Source organism: Musca vetustissima, unplaced genomic scaffold (genome assembly GCF_032173495.1).
Source record: "Musca vetustissima isolate MV318-11 ecotype Yass unplaced genomic scaffold, APGP_CSIRO_Mvet_v1 utg735, whole genome shotgun sequence".
NCBI classification, from domain to species: Eukaryota; Metazoa; Arthropoda; class Insecta; order Diptera; family Muscidae; genus Musca; species Musca vetustissima.
Genome location: NW_026884845.1, coordinates 456,162 through 478,841, shown reverse-complemented (window position 1 = coordinate 478,841; position 22,680 = coordinate 456,162). Strand labels below are relative to the sequence as shown.

Here is a 22,680-nt window from a genome sequence, read left to right as displayed (position 1 = left end):
TGGCAACTCTTTCAAATATATTTAGTTGATTTCGCGAATTAACACGAGTGCGGTTCGGTTGTGGAGCTAAATTAATTAAATATTAAATAAGCGCGTGAAATATAATAAATATACCCAAAATTCTTTGGCAAATCAAATTATTGAAAAGCATAGAGTGAATTCCAATTGGAAAAGTGGAAAAAGTAAATACTATTAATAATTTAAAGGAAAAAAATACCAACAGAATCCCCGTCGTGCATTCGTATTAGTGATCGTGTTGTCTCTTCTTCTTCCAATCATTTAAGTTGATAGCTCAATACAGTGTTGGAAAGTTCTATCGTTTACTTGATTTCTCGTATTGTGGATAATCGGTTAATTGATTTATTATTGCCATACCTCCAATAATAACATTTATTTATGGATGGCAACTCTATGTGCAATCTTTAGTTTATTTCGTGAATTTACTCGAGTGCGGTTCGGTAAATGGCGTAGTGAATTTTATTTAAAGAAAACAAGTAATATTAAAACAAAAATATTTATAATATTCTGTGCATAATCAAACTAATGTAAAACATAGAGTGAAATCCAATTGGAAAAGTGAAGTACATATGTTTGTAAAAGGAAGATAACAACAAACATCAACCAACAAAAATAGCACCCCGTTCTTCAGTGTGTTCGTATTAACAATCGCTAAACTACCACATGACAAAACATATGTAAAAATGTTTGTAAAATCTAAATTAATTGAAATTTGTTGATAAATTACATGGTTTCCTGAATAATTATAATAAATATCAATTGTCCATAAGAAAAAAGTTGTCCATAAGAAAAAAGTATATGGTGATGGTGGTGTCTCTTCTTCTTCCCATGTCGCTCTTTGCAATAATTGACTACAGTGTTGGAAAACGTTCATGATGTTCTCTTTCTAATTTCAACATATTTTATTTGATTTCGTGAATTTGTTTCGAGTGCGGGTCGTGGGTAAATGGTTATCATATAAAAACGAAAGAACTAAAAAAGTCTAACATGGCAACTCTATATGCTCTATATTTAGTTGATTTCGCGAATTTACTCGAGTGCGGTTCGGTAAAATTGTAAAATAAATTGATATTTTAAGAACAGAAGTATTTTGGAGAAATTTGTATGAACCATTGTGCAGAAACAGAATAAGTCAGTGTTGGGCAAAATTAAATTGAGAGCAAGTGTGTGCGAGCGTAACTGAGAATTCACCATTAACAACGAAAAAAGAGAGAAAAAGAGAATAAAGGTTACGGTAGCGTATATGGGTAAGCATGCCTGGAATAAGTAAAGGTCAAAGTGATTCCAATTAGAAATGCCTTGTAATGGGAAAGTGTGCTCATATATAATGAAACAAATGTCAACAGCATAACAAGACCCGTCGTTCGTGCTAGTCAGTCTCGTGTCTCCTCTCTTGTGCAATCCTTTTCCTTGGAACGATATCAGTGTTTATTTTTGACACAATGAATAAAAAAACAATTTCTTTAAAAATAAACAACTTCTTTCGATCGTAACAACAAATTCGAAGTGAAATAACATTATTTGACACATAAAATATATTCCAATTGAAAATGAAATAGTTCTCTCTCTCTCTTCCTGTTCCTGTTCGCTTTTTGTCAAGTCATCTCAATGTTCTCTCATATTGTCGGGAACGGTGTTACACAAAAAATTTCAAAAGCCTTCACTGCTTGATAATCTGTGTGCAAACTTTAGTTTATTTTGCGATTTAACACGGGTGCGGTTCGGTAAATGTGTTTAATTCATTATTGTTCTTAGAAATCAGGAAAATGTGATAAATTTAACTAAAATCTAACAAAAAAGCTATTGAGTGTAAAGCGTAAGGGGAATTCCAATTGGAAAAATATGAAATATTGCATTTCATCAAAAGAAATAAAAATAATATAAAAAAGAAATAAAAAAATGTATAACTCGTTCGTTCGTTTCGTAATAATTAACATTGAAATATTCTGTGGTGATTCGGTATGAAACTACAATCATAAAATACATTCCAATTGGAACCGTGATGAAAATATTGCAAGGAAATTAAGGAATTGTTACAAGACAAACCACAAAGTTTTCGATATAACATAAAAAATAATTGTGTTTCTTCCTCTTCCTGCGCGCCAATTTCGTGAACCAATAGCGTCGCCACAAATCTATGTTAACATCTATATATGTCTGTGTGCAAACAGAAAACAATCAAAGTGTAGCAATCTCCACCCTTCATACGGTTCGTTAATATAAAAAACCAACAAATATTTATAAACAAATTGTGATTGTAATAAATATTAATGTTAAAGAAAGATATTTCGTCAGTAAAGTGAATTCTCATAATCCATTGAGGTGGTTCTTCTTCTTCATTCTCCCATTCACATTTGTGTGATAACTTTCATGGTCAATTAACAGTGTTGGAAAGTGTCGCTGTTGCACACGTTGCAATGTCTACCATTCGTTTTCAAAAACGACTTATTTCTTTTAATGAAAATGCGAATTAACACAAACTTTATTAAAAATAAGGGGAAATATCGTTCATTATCAATAATAGAAATAGAAAAAAACCCATTCACGTATATTCGGTAAGTTATTACCTTTTTTTAAAAACAATAAAACGCAACATTTAAAAGTATTTTGTTTTATAAAATTTATTTTTATTTATAATTTTTTATAAAATATTTTACCTACACATACTTACATTTGTTTAACACAATATTTGGTTTATTATTTTTTTCCCTAACATTACAATGTTTTTTTTTCGTTATTTACAAGACATACTTCTAAGGATTTTTGGTATTCTTACAAACTACCCTAAACATTTTTTCTTTTTTGGCACAGCATGACTACATTTGTTAACTAAATTAACATTTATAATTTTTCATAAAAATTACTTGTTTCTTTTTTCTACAAAAAATCTTTCAATACAAAAAAGAACTTAATCAAATTTATTGTAAGGCAATAAATTGATAAATTCTTTACAACTATGTATCTATCTCAATTTGTTTTTTTAAATTTATTTAAACATCAGTTTTTAAATTTCCTTTAAGCATTTACATGTTTATATAATGGTTATTTATTCAAAACAAGAGACTTTGTTTTTAAACTTTTCCCCCTTCAGATGTAATTGAACCTTAAATGCTTGCAGCAGGTGATTTAGTGTTTGTTGGCTTAAGTGCCCCACACACGTCAAACATGTGCGTTCGATCGGTGTGAATCGAAGCAATGTTTGACGTGTGTGGTACGGTGTTCAAACGGATTTGGTGGTGCGCACACCGATCGAAAGAAATTAAAAATTTTTAATTTTTCGTTGTGTGACGCGCACATGTTTGACGTCTGTGGTCTGGTGTGTGGATATTTTCTCATTTGTTATGAAATTTCGTGGAGTGCGGATCAGCGGACAATGTCACAAATGTGCAAAAAAAAAATGTTTTGAAATAATTTTTTGATGTTTTTTACACATATCGTACAGTTTGGGAAGTAAATATATTTTCCCGGAATAAAATAAAATTATTTAATAAATTTATATTAAATAAAAATATTTGTTCTTTTTCCCGTCATCACTATCGCTGACCATCTTCACGCTTCAAAAAAAAAAAAATACGAAATAAAGTTTTGTGGATCCGTTTGACGTGTGTGGGCTAACAGCTTCACACCGATCGAACGCACATGTTTGACGTGTGTGGCCCACTTTACATGCGAGCTGGGTGGCTGGCTGGCTGACTAGCTGAGTGGAAACAAAAAAAAGTACATCGGGTGGCTATATGTTAAAGTTCCTCTATGACTTTTATGCACGTTTGACTAAGAGCAGATTAAACGTGGCTGCCCTACAAACGTGACATCTCTAGACCGGTGGCTGGCTGCTGCGTACAACATTCATTCGTTCGTTGTCGTTGCCCTCTGTGGCGGCGTGTTATGTTTACCAAACAACATCTCTTAGGCATTCTCCTATTGTTTGCTGCTTAGTTTCAAACAATTGACTTGGAAGATGACGACGAAGCAATGCGCTTTGTTGTTCATAAGAAGCTAAGGTGTTTGTAGACGGCAGGCTCTGCTTTAACCGGCCTGCTGGCTTTTCTTTTTGGCTTCCTTTTATGTACACCTATATATGCATGTAGGTACCTATTTACACATAACTTTCCTGACGTTGTAGTTGCATTTTCAATGTATTTCCTACTTGGTCCTTGCTCAGTTCATTGTTTTCCTTGAACCCTTGGTATTGATGATGATGCTCAGACAACTGACGGGCCAGAAATGAAATATCCCGACTTGTACTTATATCCAACGGCAGCATTTGTTGCTGTTGATAAAATTCTGGTGAACGCCGCTGACTATCCGAACCTGTGCTGCTTGCCGTGTTCGGCATTAGACTAAAGAAGAAGGCTGTTGGCATATGATTCTGTTGTGTGAGCAATTCCATGCCCAACACCGAGTCCTGGGCCAGACGTGTCAATGTATGCAAAATCGTTTTGATACAACGTTGTTGGGCTTCGCTTTCGCCACGTGTGCTGTAGATTTTATAGAATTCCGTTTGGTATGCGTACGTGATGAAATTCACGATATTAGCATTGGCCAAATGGCTGTGGCATTTTTTATTCAATGACATATTGTAGAGCATGGCAACGATTTGTTCCTGCAAGGAGAAGAACAAAAAAAGATGGAGAAATAAAAGTTAGTAACCATTCCAAGGGAGTATATATCAATAAAAATATGTAGTCTACTGAACTGAATGAATGTAAGAATATGCAAGGTTGATTCGTGGTGGTGTAGGTGTAAAATATTGAAAGTCCATCTATCTGCAGCAATGCTGATGCTTCTGCCCTGGCGTATGCTTCATACAAGTCGAGGAAAAATTCAATTTTAACTATCTTCTCGACATGCTCGAAAAGCGTGCTTGGGGCTCAAGCATTGCCATGAAACGTGCCAAAGAAAGCTTTAAGAAAAATTGTTTTACAAATGTACAAAATAAATTTTATGAGTTTTATATGTTCTGGCTTGTAACAGATACTTGCTGCCTGCCTTCTGCTGTATCATGTAAACCTTGAAATTTCAAACACGATTGAGTTTCGCTTGGTTAACTGCAACATCCAGTATCGAAGGATGTCAGACAGACAGGGGCAGAAAAAACATTATAAACTTTTTATGCAATTTCGCATGTACGGAAAGAGGAGTAAAAAGCAAAGCTCTTTACAAAATTGCGGAATTTTTCAAATCGATATAATTCCACTCCACAAATCAAACTTGACACAGAGGATGGACTTTAATTTTTTGATTTGAAGGATAATCTCAATAAATTTTCATAGAAGAATAGAATTCAAAAATACTTACATAAAGAAATACAGTAATGCCTTCATCTCGTCGCTCCATGGTTTCGATGAGTTTATAAATAGTCTCATGCGACATTATTGAATAATGCGATGTAATTTCCATGCGTGACAAATTATTCAATGCGGCTGCACACAACAACAAGGTCTGGGGACATTCGGTGAAGACAAGCAGCCGTGTCAGGCCTTCAACCACCGTCTCCACACAATCCTTAAGGCCATCTACACGATGTTCTGGCCCATGCCATGCAGCTGTGATTTGTGTCAACAACGATACAGCTTCTCTTCGTTCCAAATCGCTACGCTTCACCTCATTTTCTTTGGCTTTTTTACTGCTGCCTTCTCCCTCAATTTGTAAAATATCTCTGATCACTTCAATGCCTCCACAGTGACCCAGCTGGAATATAGGTTCTGGAGCACAACAAATTGTAGCCAAGGCTCTCAATGCTTGGGCGCGAACCGAGCTCAATTTATTGTCCAAACATACCACCAACAAGGTGCGTACCGCCTCAGTTTGTACAAAGGCATCGACGAGCGAAGCAAAGCCATCATAATCAATGTTCATCAATGTGGCCACCATATTCAAATTAGCCTTCAGCATTAAATCGCAGCGACCATTCTCAATGCTTTGTATCAGATTCCTCACCAACTTCTCATAAACCTGGCGTACACTAATCAACAATATACGTTTCAAAACTTGTAAATCTTCGAGTAAAGATTCAAGATTGATGTAGTGATGATTCTCCAAAGAGTAGCGGGTATCCTTGTGGACCATGCGTATTTGATCGAGATAATCCTCATAGCGTTTACGTTCGACACGGGAATCGGCAAAGAATACAACTCTGCGTTCCAGTATGTAAGTGAATTCATTGATGTTATCCAACAAATGTAAGGCTCCATTGATGGCTTCCAGGGGTGTAACACCCTCCTCACTTAGCAGACGTTCTGTTTTCTCGAAACAAGTTTGCATTCGAAGGGCCTTCTGTTGTAATTGACGTATAAACTTTGCCACAGTACTGGTTGTAATTTGCAGATTCTTAACGGCTTCTTGGGCAATGGATTTTGTTTGCAGGGTAGACATAACCTCGTGGTCATAGGACATACGCAAGTCATCGAGCCAGTTTTGAACATCTGGACTGTGGCCATTCAATAGGGTATTGTCATATTCATGACAAGCCATCATGGGAGGTAAAGTACAACCGGCCGAGGGACCCTTTTGTATTTTGGGTGTGCTGGTGTGACCGTTAAATCTTGCCTGCAATCGTAATGGTGATACACCATGCATCTCAAAGGTGAGGGTGTTGTTGGGGCTATGCTGTTGTGAATCATCCATAGGACCACCCAAGACAACGGTTTCATTATTATATGGTGGTGGAGGAGTAGAGCAGGTGGGAGGTGCTCCACCCAAATACACGGTTTCATTGTTATATTCTGGAATTGTTCTGTGAGATTCATCTAAATCACTTTCTTCTGCTGCCTCCTCTTCATCCTCATAATTGTGATAACGTCTTTGGGTGGGTGTTAGCGGCGCCGTGGCCTTACGTTGTACCTTACGACGTTTCTTGATGCGAGGATTGTTACCTCTTATGGGAGTGGTGTTGTCACAACTGCTGCTTTGACTGCTGTTTAAAGAATCATTTAAAGGTTGTGTTGTTACGGGTGATTCATTCATTAATTGCATGCTGTCCAGTTTTTCCATTAGAGAAGGACCTTCTTCTTCCTCCTCGTCGTCTCCTGCATTGTGTTCTTGCTTATTGTTGGTCAATGGTGAGGTGGGGAATGAGATACGTCTTGAAACATTTACCAAAGAGGTATAGTAATCGGAACGCACTGGACGTCTTACAACTGTGGGTGGTGTCTCCACTGTACGGGTAGATGAGGGGGAACCCATATCAGTTTTGATGCTGCTACCCATCGATTTACTGCTTGGCGATGAGGTTTTCGATGAACGACCACTTAAGCTGCGGGTATTGTGATATTCTTCATTGTCGGAAAACCCAGAATCCTAAGGGGAGAATTAAATTTTTGTTAATTTTTTTGAATAAACAAATAGATTTATAAATTATATTTTACCTGTGATCTTAAACTGCCAGGACTATCATGTTTCTCCCATGAGAGTTTTGATAAATTGTTTTCATCTTCAACTTCTTGGATGCGTGATAAATTTCCATATGCTTTGTACTGATGCAAATCCAATGAATGATAAGTACTGCCACCAAATGGTTGATACTGTGGCTGTGCCTTCCCTCCTGTTGACTTTGCTCTTTGTGGCTGTTGCTGAGCAGCAGCAGTGGAGGATTGACTGTAATACGAATATAAACCGCCACTTGTTAGACTGTTGCTGTTACCATTTGAAGTGGTAAGCATTTGGTGTATGGCCGGATTCATGGTAGCACCACTTATTGTGGGATATTGATTGTCGTCGGATCCCCACCATACTTTACTGTAACTACGTTGGAAAGCCATGCTGGTGTGTTTGGGGGGTTCTCTGATCTCTAAGCAACACTGTAAGCAAATGGAAGAAGAAAAATATGAATACAATGAATAACTATGGAAATATGTTAATTATGTAAAGGAACGGTTTAAGGGAGAAGTGATTTCAAAGGAATCCAATTATGTGAGGAAAGGGAACTAGGGGGGATAAATGCTGTGAAATTCCTGATTTTATTTATTTTTGGAATAAAAAATGGCATTGGGGAAAGGTAGGGTTGGTTTGTTTTTAATTTTGTTTGGGTGAAAGAAGATTATTTGATTTTTATATTCATTTAAAATTTACCTTTGGAAATATTCATCTTGAGTAATTTTTGTAACTGTATTTTTAAGAAGTCTGGCATCTCTACATTCTAATATATTTATGTCATATATCGATAATAAAAATTATCGAAAAAACGAGGGAAAATAACTAGATATTTCAAAAGAGTTAATAACGCAGTATTTGTCTATCCAATCTATTTAAATATACCCAACAATTTGAAATAATTTTGAAAATAAACCCATAAAATTCAACATAGAACATATAATCCCAAAAATATTTGTTGTCTGCTTTGCTATCTTCCCTTAGGGCCCTCCATTTGCTTGTGATGTAGATATTTAAATTATAACCCCTAAAGTATGCTTTAAATTTTTGCCCTGAAGAAAAATGCATTCTTTCATTTACTAAGTTATTTTTTTTTTTTTTTTGTAATTTTTTTTATTAATTAAGTATACATACTATATAAAAAGCCTATAATAGAATTTTATAACTATTAGTATTTAATACACAGTACGTAATTTGATTAGTTTCGATATAGAAGTTTTCTTCTCTTTTGCTTTTTCTTTAATTCGTATACACATTTTTCGAATATATTTAAAATAATAGTATTTTTTGTGTAATACGTTTTAATTGTTATCGTATATTTAGTTATAATTTTTACATACACAAATATATATATAAAACATTCCATATATTTGTTTTTGTTTTCTTAAATTTAAAAACAGAACAAAAAATTTAAAGAAGCACAGAAAATCACCACACATTATATTTTTACTAGGAAATTAAATAAAATCGAATTTGTTTGATAAATATATATTTTTTTAAGCTAAACAATTGTCTATATAAATATTTTTTTCGAGGCTATGAAAATATGTCTCTTTCTCTGTTTCGAAAGCAAGCATTAAATCCCTAGAATATTTTTCTGCAGAAAATAAAACTAAAGCTTTAATTTTAAACAATGAAATACTGTAGAGCGGTTTGTATTCATTTTTTGTTTTATATAGAAAAACAATATTTATGTATAAAAAAACAAGCTTAATATTCAACAAATCATAATATTTTGTTTTGCTTTAAATTGAAAGTGAATGAAAAAAGAGAGTACACAATACAGAACTAAAAAATGTATGCTACTACATCATCATTATCCTTTCTTCTTCCGCTCGCCTCTTTTTCATCCTCATCATCATCATCGGGGGGTATGCGTACATACAGAACAAAAATATATACATAAAATAATAAATAATACAAAGAATATATATAGAGATATGGTAATAATAAAAAATAAAACGAATACAAAACTGCAGGAAGAAGAAGAGGAGGAGGAACACTATTGAAATAAACATAAAAAAATTCTACGTCCTTGTAAAGTTAGTTGTTTCTAATAATTATGGTTTTGTAATAGTTTGGTGGATAAACATAGTAGTGCTGTTGTAGTGTGATGGAAGTAGTAGTAGTAATAATAAATTGTTACGCAGAACTAAAGCTATGTCGGTGTTGTTGTCGTTTTTCCGGTTTCAATATAGATTTAAGAGCACTTTGTTGATTTTAACTTAAAACTCATTTGCTGGAGCCACCGCCCTCCAACATTTCAATAGTAAGTTAGAGTGTTGTAAAAGTAGTAATAGAAAAAATATTCAAATATAATTAATTGCTGTGCTTCTTCATCGACGCGGACGGTGGTACTCTCCACATATATTTACAGCTAAATTCCATTATGTCTCAAAATCACCCCTCCAATCCTCGCAAGCACATCATCTTACAACTTCATTAACAATAAGAGTCGATGTGTATTTCTTCTCTTGTGTGGTTTGTATTACAGCACTAACCACCTTTTTGCCCTCAACATCTTGTTCAATACCCTCATCGGATTGTTTATGATCGTGCTGCGGCTGTTGATGATTTTCAACACAGCCGATTGAGGTAATTTCCACACTAGTTTTTGTTAAATATTGTGGCCGGCGTCGTGGCAGCGATGATCTATTGCTACCGGCGGCCGAGGCCACATCATCATCATCGCTATAATCATCTGAGGTACTACCCACAGTACTACGTTGTGATGACATATACGATTGCGGTGCTGGTATATGCCTTAAGTGACCCGACGATCCACCGTCACCACCACTTCTTGAACCCGATGCTGCAATTATATCCTCTTCGGATATTTCATCAAATGCCGGTGGTGGTGTTGACGATCCAGACATGAAGTGCGGATGTCTCATGGCCGCCGCCGCCGCTACCCCACTGGCAGCACTTTGTGATGGCGTTCTTTGCGGGGTACGCACTGCAGCCGTCGAAGTTTTCCTTTTCGATTGTCTCAGTGGAAATGTTGGCGTTTTCTTAAATACAGTTTTACCCATGAAATTTTGGAAACGTTGGGCATAAAACGACGGCCGACACACCGACACCGTATCACCATTGTAGATAATCGCCTTGAAGGTGTGTTCGAGTTTCTTTTCCAAACGATACGATTGCAGAATATCAATTATACCAATATACAAGATGAGACGTTCATCATCCTCCGAACGTGCGGGTATACCACCGGCCGGCACATCTTCATCCTCCTCAAAGGGCGTATCATCAGCTGTAATCGATTCCATGGCCGTCGACAGGGCCACCAGACGTTGACGATTCATGCTGCGTGAACGATTCAAAGCGGTACCAGCCGCTGCAGCTGCACCCTCATTTTCCGCATCATCGGCCTCACGAATTTCATCGGTCTTTTGCAATTTAGCTCTGGCATTTCGTATGCGTTCTTCACGCTTCTCCTTGGCGGCTAAATCCAAATTGTGTATGCCCACCAGCAGGGAATAGTCCATAATTTGGAAACTTTCTAGGACCATACAATCTCGTTGTATGGTCTTCATCAATGCATTATATTTATCTGTTTCGAGAAATATACCATTTGGATGATGTTCCATAAAATCTAGATCCTTGTAGGTGGGACTTTCTTTTTGCCGTTCTGCCTTTGAGGCTTTACGACGGAATGTAGAGCCTTTCAAATCGTATTTGGCATGCATTTTAATGTCGGAGGGTAGAAGATTGTTCATGGCAACGAGGCGAACATTTTTCGTGTTGTAATGGAAGCAGTAGAGGCCAAAGAATTTCGGCAGCAGGGTTCGCGGATTTTGCGAGAGGTTCATATAGTAGCCGGGTAAAAGTTTCTGCAGGAATTCACATTCCTTTTTCTGTACAGTCTTGATAATGAATTCATCATCGTCGGTTAGGTAAAATATGGAACCAGAGGCACCAGGATTCGAGAGTTGACGCAGCGGTGCTGCACACATGGACATGAGGAAATCATCGGGTGCAATGCCGAACAAGTCCCTGAAGTAGCGGAAGGCAATGGGGGCAAATACCTTGAAACGGAATTCGCTGTAATGATGGGCTGGCGTAATGGACGAACCATCTGGTGGGAAGGAAATTGTTTCCATTTCAAAGAAATCATTCATAAGCAGATCGCGTTTGGGTTTCGATGCCAAACTGCCCACCGTGTGTTGTATGCCCAGCTGAATTGAACCCATAATTTGTTTACTTTGGATTTTCTTGTAAGTAACTTCACCCTCCTCATCGATACGACGATGGCCAATTTTCTTTTCGTGCTTGGCCACTGTGGACGGATTGCGGGATATACTTTTGTCCAGTGTGGAGGCAGCACTTTTAAATCTCTGCTGTTGAGAGATTTCATGTTGCAGCAATGAGTTGGCCTCTTGACCTCCATGTGCCAGGGCTGCATCTCTAAACAGTTGGCGCGAAGTGGAGGGTCGAGGATTTTGTGAATTGCTGGGTGAAGGTGTGCGAGGACTTTCTTCATTATCGGAAACCGGCAAGGGCTTGATAACTGTTGAATTGGCAGTTGTTAGATATTTGGTCGTTGTGTTTGTTTTTGGTGTTGTGGGTGGGGAGGAGTTGTTGGCTAAAGTTGTTGTGGTTTCATCCTCTGCCGCCTCTTGTTGATTGTTGTTGGCATTATCAGTTGTGTTATCAGTTGGTTTCAGCGGTGCCAATTCCACGGCATAAGTAACACCATAATTTGTGTCCATTGTTTATGTGTTTACAAACAGACGGACGGGACACACACACCACACAAAAACTGTAAAAATTTGAAATTTCAGTTTTCGTTTGGGGGATTTCAATAACATATGATTTTGAATTGTGCATTAAGAACGAGTTGGAGTTGGTATTTTTTAAAAGATTGTAACAAAAAGAAAACTTTTGGTTTGTGAGCCAAATGAGGAAGGAAAGAAAGTAGAAAACTGTTTGTCTGCAAAATTTCACCGGAACCATTTCCGTTCAATGGGCTTTTTTTGTGTATGACTTATTGGAAAATACAAATTTTCACTGCATTGGCAAGCGAAATGCATTATGTATTTTGAGAAACAAAAAAAAAAGAGGGGAATGGCCGCCTATTGGGCCACCCTGTATGTCAAATGCATTGTTAGTGTTTAACATTTCATTGTTTATTTTATTTATTTTTTGTCCAATGCTGATGAATTACTCATGCTGAATTAGCGTGTTTTTTTCTGACGAATTGAATTGTGTGTATTCAGATTTTGTTAATATCTGATTTAAATAAAACCTCCGAGAATTTATTGTGAGGGTGTATTGGTAAAGTTTTAAACAATCAGTATGAAACTGTAAAGAGGAGCGCCACTTTTTTGCCGTCATTTTGGAATTATATAGCTGAAATGACATTCATTGTGTACGATGATACGGATGGATACACGGCGGATGGCAAGCGAGAGAGTAAACTTATTTTATTATATTTCAATTTGGCTAAATGATGCATGAATGAGTCACATATGTTATTCTATGGTCTATCTATCTGTCGTTCGTCTTTATATTGAGTGAATGAATGCGACCGCTTCGTGTCGTGTGTGTAGATAGGAAGAAGAAATAAACAAAAGTGACTTAAGTGTCTGTCGACAAGATAAAATCGCTGTTGTTGTTGTTGGTGCTGTTTGGAGAGGAAAGTGATAAACATACAAAAATGGTTTCAGGTGACGACATATACCAACAAATGAAATGAACTGGCAATACGTCTCCTCTTGATGGCCAAGACAACAAATACAATAATAAATGTTTTATTTGTTTTTTTTTAAGTTCACGACATCTACTGATTTTTAGTAACACCTATGTTCCCCTGGGGATTGATTTTTATGGGCTGAGGAGATTTTGTTAACATCATTTTAAATGGTAATTTTTGTGGCGGTGATTTTAGAGAGAAAGTATTGAAGTTATAAAGGTAATTACAAAAAGAAGCTGGATGAGATTCAGGGTAAAGTGTGGGACCTTTTTAAATTTGATTTCGATTTGAAAAATTACTGTCTGTTCTTCATAAAAAATCAATGAAGGCCACAAAACAACAAATCAGTTTTCTTGTTAATAGGAAATTCAACTCAAGTGAATTCACACCTTGTCAATTCACAATTTCCCATGGACCATAAATATAAACACCATGCCAAATAAACAATAAACCTTAATAAAATTTGAGGAACAAAACAAAAAATATGATAAAAAAAATTGGTACCACATAAACTAGATGGTAAATGGAAATGTTCCGCAAAAATGTGTTTCTTCTAGAATTGAAGAACGGATAGTAAAAATTATAATTATATCCACTATCCATAAATCAAGGAATGACATTGGGGGTCACCACACATCTTCCAAATATAAACATATAATAAAAAAGTTTATGAATGAATGACCTTTAAACAAACAAAAATGTAGTTCAATGTATACTCGCGAACGACCGACCGACCACCATCAAAGGCCAGATAAAAAACGTAATTAAAAACTAGATTACATGGACAATTATTAACAATTAAAAAAAGCTCAATGTATTTATAATTGTCACAAATGGCCAACAAAGCTTAAGCTAATCAAAAAAAAAAATATATGAGAAAAAATAGGAAAACAGACTGCAATAACAAAAAACTCTTGGTTGGTATGAATAATTAAAAAAATAGATAAATAAAAACCACTTGTATTAGTAGTCGTTTTGGAATTTAGCCAAAACCGCATAGCAATATTTATGACGGTTTTTTTCTTATCGCATTTTTTGTGTTGCATGGTTTTTACTGGAAGAAATAAATAAAAAGGCAAACTGACGTAGCAAAAAACAATTGTTTTAACTAATTTTTGAGATAAGTTAAAATGCTTATCTTTATTGGGAAATGAACTGTTGTAGGCAATATATTTTTGCAAAACAAAATAAAAAAACAAATTTATTTATAATAATAATTAAACTTTAATTGTCAACAATTTAAATTATATAATTAATTTATTTGAAAAGTCATTGGGAGTTTTTAGGCGGTTTTTTTATTTCGAAAAGATGGCATCACTCTTGATTTTGCAAAAAATGTCAAGGGGAGAAATACAACACTGGCATTGAAGTTGTTGTTAAATTATCCATTTTTTGTTTTGGCAAACGATCATCATCATCATTTGGAAAACAAATTAGAAGCAGGGATTTTTGGTTTTTTGCTAATCAGCAAAAATATAGTTTTAATTTCAACCACAATACTAAAGTAAAATAACAATATTCTCTCTCTTCACGAATGTCTCATTATTTATCAGTGAGAGAGAGCAGCGAGTCTGTGTTTATTTTTATGGAATTGACAAAGCAGCAAAGCAAAACACGAACAATAAATACCAATACACATACACACAAACACTTGGAAATTATGACATTATTTTAAGCAGCAGCAGGCAACAACAGTAGTGTGAAGTAATAAAGTGAAATTTTTTCATTATACTCTTTTTCAGTTTTTTTATTTTATCTTCAAATACCGAAAAACTTGAAGATTTTTCCAAAAGGTATGTAGTTTTACGTTTTCCTTTTGTTTTAGACAAAAAATACAACTCCAACTCTTAAGGGATAGTGGAGATCTTGTGGAAAAGATCATCAACATCCCTCATTTTTTGTTCTTTGGCACACAATTCTTTTGTCTACTCACTTTCTTCTTTGTATGTTTAACAAATAAACAAAATCACTTAATATTCCAAGCCGCAACCACCAATATTTCTGTTTTTAACATCCGCAATGATTTTTTTCTTTGGAAATATCCAATGAAACAAAAAAATTAAAGGTCAAATTATCCGGCCAGTCAGTCGTCAGCCACCAAAAAAAGCCCACAGATTATGTGTGTGCGCCGTGTGGTGACTGTGTGTGTTTGTGTCTCTACTGCGAGAGTGCGGGCTGCGTCTTCGTTAGCAAACGCGAAAACGAAGGAAAAACGTTTATAGCTTCACGTAAAAATACTGAATGAAGCAACAAGTTCCAGCCAGACAATATTTTTCGTTGCTTGGTTTTTTTTCGTATTACAACAGTAGTCTGGCAAAGAGCTTAACACACACACGCGCTCGCTCGCTCTCTTTCAAACAATTCAATCAGTCACTCAGAGAGGGAATAATATGCAAAAACTAAACACTCTGGCTGTATTTTTTTAAATTATTTTTTCTCCTTTTGAAATGCCTTCCATATGAAATCATTTATACATGATTTCTATATACAAAATATTTATTTTTTTTTTAATTTTTATGGCGAATTCTCTTTTGTTTCTATTTTTCGATCTTCTCAACAAACAAAATACGATGATGAGCGATCAATTTGAAGGAGGGGCGTTGCTGTTGTATTTTGTTTTTTTCTTTGCTTTGTATTATTGATTTTTTTTGACAACTGGTAATATTTCCACACACACACGCTCTTTACAAAATTAAACACTAAATTGCATTTGTTGTATAAAATATATAATTGTGTTATTTTGATGTATTTCTTTTCGATTTATTTCGCGTTTTTATATTTCTTTTAGTAGCAACAGTCCAAGCAGCTGTTTTACAAGTTGTTCGCGTCGAGAAATTTTCGTATAAAATGACAGGCGCTCGTTGATTATGTGGTGTTTGTCAAATGTTGATTTGTTGTGTGAGAGAAAAACAAACAAAGAGAGAGAGAGAGAGAGAGCAAGAGAATACTTGAGTGAGTACCAATTACTTGGGCATATGAAACAGTGTTGGAAAACGTTGAAATGTTGTAGTTAACCAGAAAACGGGGGAATGAGAGCAGATTAATTAATGAAATTTAAATGAAAAATGAAATTATTTAAATAATTACAATAATTAGATAAAAATAAAGAATTTTAATAATTGGTCACATAAATATTAACAATTACATTATTTATTTGTCAAAAAAGTGTGATATTAAAGGTGACACGAATTGTCATATGAATATTTAAAATTGACGAGTGGATTATTTGTTATCCATTTTGTTAGTCGCTAAAAAAAACTATCTAGTTCATTCATTAATTATTTTTTAATATTAATTCAAATCATATAAAAAATGTTAAAGGTTAGTAACCGGAGACCCCTCTCTATTATCACATCTATTGTTTTTTTCTAATAATTTGCATATGCATAATTTTTCCTTGAAACTAAATGTAATAAAAAAACTCAATAGTTGTTCTCAAAATTATTCATCTGACATAATAACAATAAAAATACCAGCAAATCACAGATGGCAAAAAAACCCAAACAAAACTATATTTTCATAACAATGTGGAGTTAAAGATTTGAAACGGAGGTATGAGACTATTGTGTATTATTGAAATGTATATCAAAAAGTATTGGTCAATATTATAATGAAAAAAAACATGCTTGACACTTATAGCTAGATAGAAAATAATTTGCATATAAATAAAATTAAAATACAAAACAGAAGCAGCAGTAGTAGTCGATGTATTCGTAGCTTCATATACTGATGAGCAAGACAATTTTTATTAAATTACAATAATTATAAAATTACTGAACCAAACACAAGCAAAAAACGAAATGTTCATAATATTGAAAAACACTCGTTGGTGTCGCATTTGAGTTTTTTTTGCGCTGTGGTTATGGCCATTATTACAGACCACTTTAAATCCATAATTAAATATAGATTCGCTGAGCTTCAAATGTTGTATTTTTTGTGTTTCAATAATAGGGATGTCGAAACGGGAAATATATAAAACTTAGATATTTATTTGGTAACAAAAATTATTTAAAAAAACGTGAGATATACATAAAAATGTTTAAATATATTATGATTAAATTTAGTATTTATTTAATTAATTTTTTTCATATTCCACATCCCTAACCCATTGGTGTCTGTTGATTTTTCCCCACTAGAATATTATAATTTAATTAAAAGTAATATTTGTTGCCACAAACAAATTAGTATTGGGCAGCAGTAACAGAAGCGGCAGAGCAACAAAAGCGAAAAATCCTAAAGTGCTGGTGTACATCATAATTAAATTGTGGGCTCTGCTTTTAACCTCTGACCGACCGCTGAACTTGTACGTCCACTCAACCAACCAAACAAATGTAATAATACAAATCCAATACATTAAAGTATTGTGATGAGGGGATTTTTAGGTGTGGCTAAAATAAATGGGCCTTTCAATTATGGTTAAATAAATTTTAGCCAATTCATGGTTTTCAATCGTCGCTATCAAAAGAGCTAGCCAGCCAACCATCCCAAGCTTCTCACACTCACTCACCCTCAGTCCCGCCAATTCAGACAAAACGACAGAAAAAGCTAATCCAATAATATGTACATTTGTTAATGTTTTTCCTCCATTGTGTTGTTCGTTCCATGTTATTTGTGCCAGTTGCTTCAAAACTTGAGTATTGAGCAGTAGTAGTAGCCAAAATGTATTGGCATTTTTTTGTTATTTTTTATTCAATAAGGAACAACAAAAATTATTTATAAAGGCATTGGTATAACCAAAGACATTGGCTTCCCATTGTTGGGAGCCGTGCTTGCTGTATATAAATATAAGGCGACATGTATTGAATTTTAATTAATTTTTGATATTATGGTATGAACAAAAAACAATTCTTTACGGTAGCCAATAACTTCTAGTGTTTGTGTTTTCATGTTGTATACAATTTGTTGTATCCTGTACTAATTCCATTAGAGCCCCAGTTGTAAGTAGGGAGGGAGAAAAATAAACTTTATTGTTTTGCTAGTTTTTGTATAAAGAATTTGGGCTATCGAAATTTTATGTTTTTTTCCAACTTTTTTTCTGCCTAGACGAAGAACATGGTATTATCATTGGTATTCATGGCCAAACGGCTAACAACACCTTTATAGACATAAAAATTAACATAATATCGAAAAAAATTTTGAAATTCTTCCATGTAATTTATGAAGGGTTAGGGTTGTAATTTAAATGAAGTTACTTTTGCTTAGAATTGATTTTTTCCTATTTGTAAATATTTGATATACGATGAAAAATATCAAATTGTCAAAATCTGGCAACATTTATTGCGTTTTATTTAAAATGTTGATTGGCAACACTTTTAAAATGTCAAAATGTTCTAATTTTGTGGCAGTGTAAACACGCTAATATGTCTTCTAGTATGTCTAATTTAAAAAGCAATCATTTATTCTCTCTCACTCTTCTTTCATTTTCCTAATTATGTTTTACCAAAATAAATTTTGATGTAAAAAATGACAGGCCAAATATACAAATTACTTTACCATTAAATCTTGTGAAAAGAAAACGCTAAATTGATAACATTGTTTGTGCTCAGTTCATCTCTATTGCTTTGACATTACATCTTGTGGAGAAACAAAAAAAAACGCCAAATTGACAACACTGATTGTACTCACTTCCATAATGCACATCTCATTTGCTCTCATTACATGTCTCCCTGTTGTGATCATCTTTTTTGTGATGCGCAATTAATAACCGTAATTAGTTGAGACGCCATTAAACGGCTGTAAACGCAACGTATCGATGCGTAAGTAACGTAACTCTATGAATTTAACTTAAATGTTAAATTGGTATTAAATTGCAGAAAATTTTAATATTTTAATAACTTTTAAATATTATTACGAAAAAAACACCTCTTAAAACCAATCAATTTATTACAACAAAAAACTTGAACCTGTTTATTTTTGCATTGAAAAAACAATTTACAAAATTGATTTGAAATTTGAGGAATTTTTTTATTTTGGTTTCATGTTATGTTTTTGTTTTTTTTTCATAACCAATTAAAAGCGATTTATTTTATGGATTTCATGGCATTTATAATAGCTTTACTCCGCCGACTGCCATTTTCAACATTCAAATTTCAATTAAAAACAAATGATTTATATACATATATTTGACAAATAGATAAGAAATTTCCCACAACACAAAAAAAGAGTTGGATGGAAAACATTAAAATTATGAGATTTTTAGCAAATATTTGACTATAAAAAATTAATTGCTAACCACGAAAAATATGCACAAACCTAAAAATGAATATATCAGCGATTTTATTTATTTATTTTTTGAAAAAATGTAAGCCAGCCATAAACACTTTGTCAACATACATAAAAATAGCAACAGCATATTTAACCATAAATCAATACAATGCCAAATGCAATACAAATGGATGTGGAGAAAAAAACCTAATACAAAACAAAAACGTATTAGGAAATTGAATACAAACAAAAAAACTATGGCTAAACCAACATAAATGACCAAAAATATGTTGTGAATTTTAATATAAAAATTTGTTTGCAAAGGCCAGGGCCACAAAAGCAAGCAACTAACTTGAAATGAAATTGAAAATTTTCATTTTTTATATTTTTTTGAAAACCTAATAGGAAGTGAGAACTTTTTGTCTAGCCCTTTCTCAGCATTTCCCTTTATTTTATTTTTTACAGTCACATAAGGAAGTTAAAAAAAAAATAAATGCATTTAAATGTTTTCCCATATATGGCATTGCATTGTCTAGACATTTTCAAAATGTTTTCCATTTCATATGCTAGCAACTCCTCTTCTTTCTTGTTGTCTTCTAGTTGTTGGCCAAGTAAAAAAGAATAAAAAACTGTGTCAATAGCATTAACTTCTTTCTTGGGCAAATGACGTTTTTTTATGGCAAAACCGTTACACAATAAGAAATTAACCATAATTATGGTGGTTCTCTACGAAAAAATCAGACTTCGGAATGGTAGCAAATACTTTGAGCTGAGACAAGCAACTTTTACTCCAAATATGGCATAACATAACAAGAAATGTATAGCATATCGGTGACATTTGAAGCCAATAAGTGTTTGGAATATTAATTGCATTTCTAATTTATTCCGAAAGGTTATCATCGTTTACAACAATTTGCAATCTCTAGAAATTCTTAAGAATTACAAGCTATACAGTAAGTAAAACTACTGAAATGAATCATGATAAGAATGCAAGTGTTTTGATTTTTTGTTGCCTTTTGTCATCTTTGTTTTAAAAGCAAATGATTCACAGTCCGCGGCTCTCTATCCTTAGAAATACAAGTGGTTTTTATTAATTGATTTTTTTTATGATTTTTTTTGAAACTAGAAATAAAATATTGGAAATGTCATTAACCACAAGTATTCTGTTATGACCATGTCAGAATACAATTTCGTGTGTTTGAGATAATTCTATTTGCAAATAAATATTTCCTACATGCATGGATCTTCTTCTTAAAATAGCCATAAAGCGTTGGCCGTAAACAAATTTAAAATAGAATTTAATAGCTCAAATAATGCTGTGTGACATTTTGAACAAATTTCCATAATTGTCTTATTATTTTCGAGAATATTTCAAGATACTAAGCATCAATTAAAAATGGATACTTCCATGAATTCTCATAATTCTTCAAACATCTATTTTTGTTATGGTTAGAAATAATCATTAGCTGCAATCTAGTAATTAATTCGTATATAAATGTTCCGAACATTTTTCGTGTGTGCTACTAATGAAACCATCAAATTATGTTAATTGACATGGATTCTAAAATTATCTTTACGGGAAGTAAAAACAATGAAAAATAACACCATAGTTAACATGAAAGATGAACATTAAGATTTCTAAACGATTTCAAAATAAAAAAATGTATAGCACATCTTGAGAATCATTGACATTTAAGAGTGTAACCTAAATTCGATTTTTGACTCAATTTTAAAATTGTTTTTGGAAACTTTATTGAAGAAGGTGTCAATTTTTTTACATATTTTCTTTTCTCCAAAGGTATCATATTTTGACATATTTGCATTTAAAGTTAAAAATTGGAACCAATATATATCTCCCAAAAGTATCTTATTTAGAAGACTACTTAAAAAGGTCGCCGGATTTGTCAGTTTTCTTCATAGTTTTGTAAATAAGTTTCTATTTCAATGATGCCCAGTGATGCGCTTGTGTCATTGGCGCCCAATGGTCGACCAATTTCAATTCTAAATGTTTTTGGAAACTTTATTGAAGAAGGTGTCAATTTTTTTACATATTTTCTTTTCTCCAAAGGTATCATATTTTGACATATTTGCATTTAAAGTTAAAAATTGGAACCAATATATATCTCCAAAAAGTATCTTATTTAGAAGACTACTTAAAAAGGTTGCCGGATTTGTCAGTTTTCTTCATAGTTTTGTAAATAAGTTTATATTTCAATGATGCCCAGTGATGCGCTTGTGTCATTGGCGCCCAATGGTCGACCAATTTCAATTCTAAATTTTCTTCCCATCTTTGCAACGTGATTTCGATTTGTGAATCTTTTTTATGAGACCATATCAAAAAGAGTCCGAACTTGTCAGTTCATTAACGCCCAACGAAATGCTAGTTTGACTGGCGCCCAATGTGGGGTTTGTTTCAATTCTACCCGTTCTCTACTTTTTTGAATTCCTTTCCTCCATATGTTCTTGTCATTTCTGCATTTAAAGTTATCAATCCAAACCAGAATTTCCTTTAGTCGTATCTTATTTATCAGACCCAATTTCTTTCTTATTGGCTCCCAATGAAATTCTCTTTTTACTGACGCCCTATGTGGTGCCTTTTTTAATTTTAAATTTTCTTGGCCATAATCTCAACCTGATTTCTGCCCGTCCGAAATTTATTAGTTCTCATATAAATAATTTTTAATAAATTTTAAACAGTAGTCGTTGATCATTTCTCACGTATCTTGAAATCAATTTTGTTTTTTTATAGTTTCTATAATTTCCAACAATTAAATTAACCTCACACCCTAATGAAATGAAACAGAAACCCAAGCTTCGTAATTTGTCATGGGCGTCATTTATTCATTAAGAAAACAGATCACGAATTTTTTAATAGGAATTCCTTAGATCTCTCAAAACATGGCTTAAACGTCACACATGCTGAATGTGGTTTTGTTTCATTATATAAAACAAAAAACAATAACAACTTGTCAAACAAGATTTCAAGTTGTTTTGGAGGGATTTACCTTTAAATTTCTCCCCTCTTTCTCTTAAAGATTCTCAGGAAATTCCTGGCTTATTTATCATCGTCATCATCATCGTCGTCAATTATTGTTTTGTTGTTTCATTCTTAAATAAAAAAGTAAATGTTACTGGCTGATGAAACACCATTCATTGACCAGCATCATTATGAGGCTCTTAAACCATAATAAAAAAACCTCATTCAATAACCACCCGTTGTTTCATTTTTCAAGATGTTCTTATTAGCCATGAATCTCGGCTTATCCGAAAAACATTTCTATGGGAACATTTCCTATTAGCCAAACAATCAAAAACATTTCTTTTAATCCCAGACATTTTTCATTTCGGAATATAATTTTTTCTCTTCTTGTCTTTAATTCGTCTGGTTT

At 33.6% G+C, this 22,680-nt stretch overlaps 2 protein-coding genes across 2 annotated transcripts; both read right to left on the bottom strand.

Annotated features, from left to right (window-relative positions):
• Positions 1-4,114: 4,114 nt before the first annotated feature.
• On the bottom strand, positions 4,115-7,772 carry LOC133331923 (uncharacterized). Its single transcript, XM_061540311.1, has 3 exons — positions 7,386-7,772; positions 5,317-7,317; positions 4,115-4,621 (listed from the first exon to the last, which is right to left on the bottom strand). Exons 1-3 carry the CDS (start codon positions 7,698-7,700, stop codon positions 4,115-4,117), a joined length of 2,823 nt encoding a protein of 940 aa, XP_061396295.1. The 5' UTR covers positions 7,701-7,772.
• Positions 7,773-9,781: 2,009 nt separating this feature from the next.
• Positions 9,782-12,104, bottom strand: LOC133331917 (phosphatidylinositol 4-phosphate 5-kinase type-1 alpha). The gene has a single exon (XM_061540300.1). It carries the CDS (start codon positions 12,102-12,104, stop codon positions 9,816-9,818), a length of 2,289 nt encoding a protein of 762 aa, XP_061396284.1. The 3' UTR covers positions 9,782-9,815.
• Positions 12,105-22,680: the final 10,576 nt, after the last annotated feature.

Coding starts and splice junctions, on each gene's coding strand:
- LOC133331923 (XM_061540311.1), bottom strand. CDS start 7,700: ATGAATCCGGCCATACACCAAATGCTTACCACTTCAAATGGTAACAGC. Junction 7,318..7,385: donor CTGGCAGTTTAAGATCACAG/GTAAAATATAAT, acceptor TTCTCCCCTTAG/GATTCTGGGTTTTCCGACAA. Junction 4,622..5,316: donor GCATTACTGTATTTCTTTAT/GTAAGTATTTTT, acceptor TTCTCCTTGCAG/GAACAAATCGTTGCCATGCT.
- LOC133331917 (XM_061540300.1), bottom strand. CDS start 12,104: ATGGACACAAATTATGGTGTTACTTATGCCGTGGAATTGGCACCGCTG.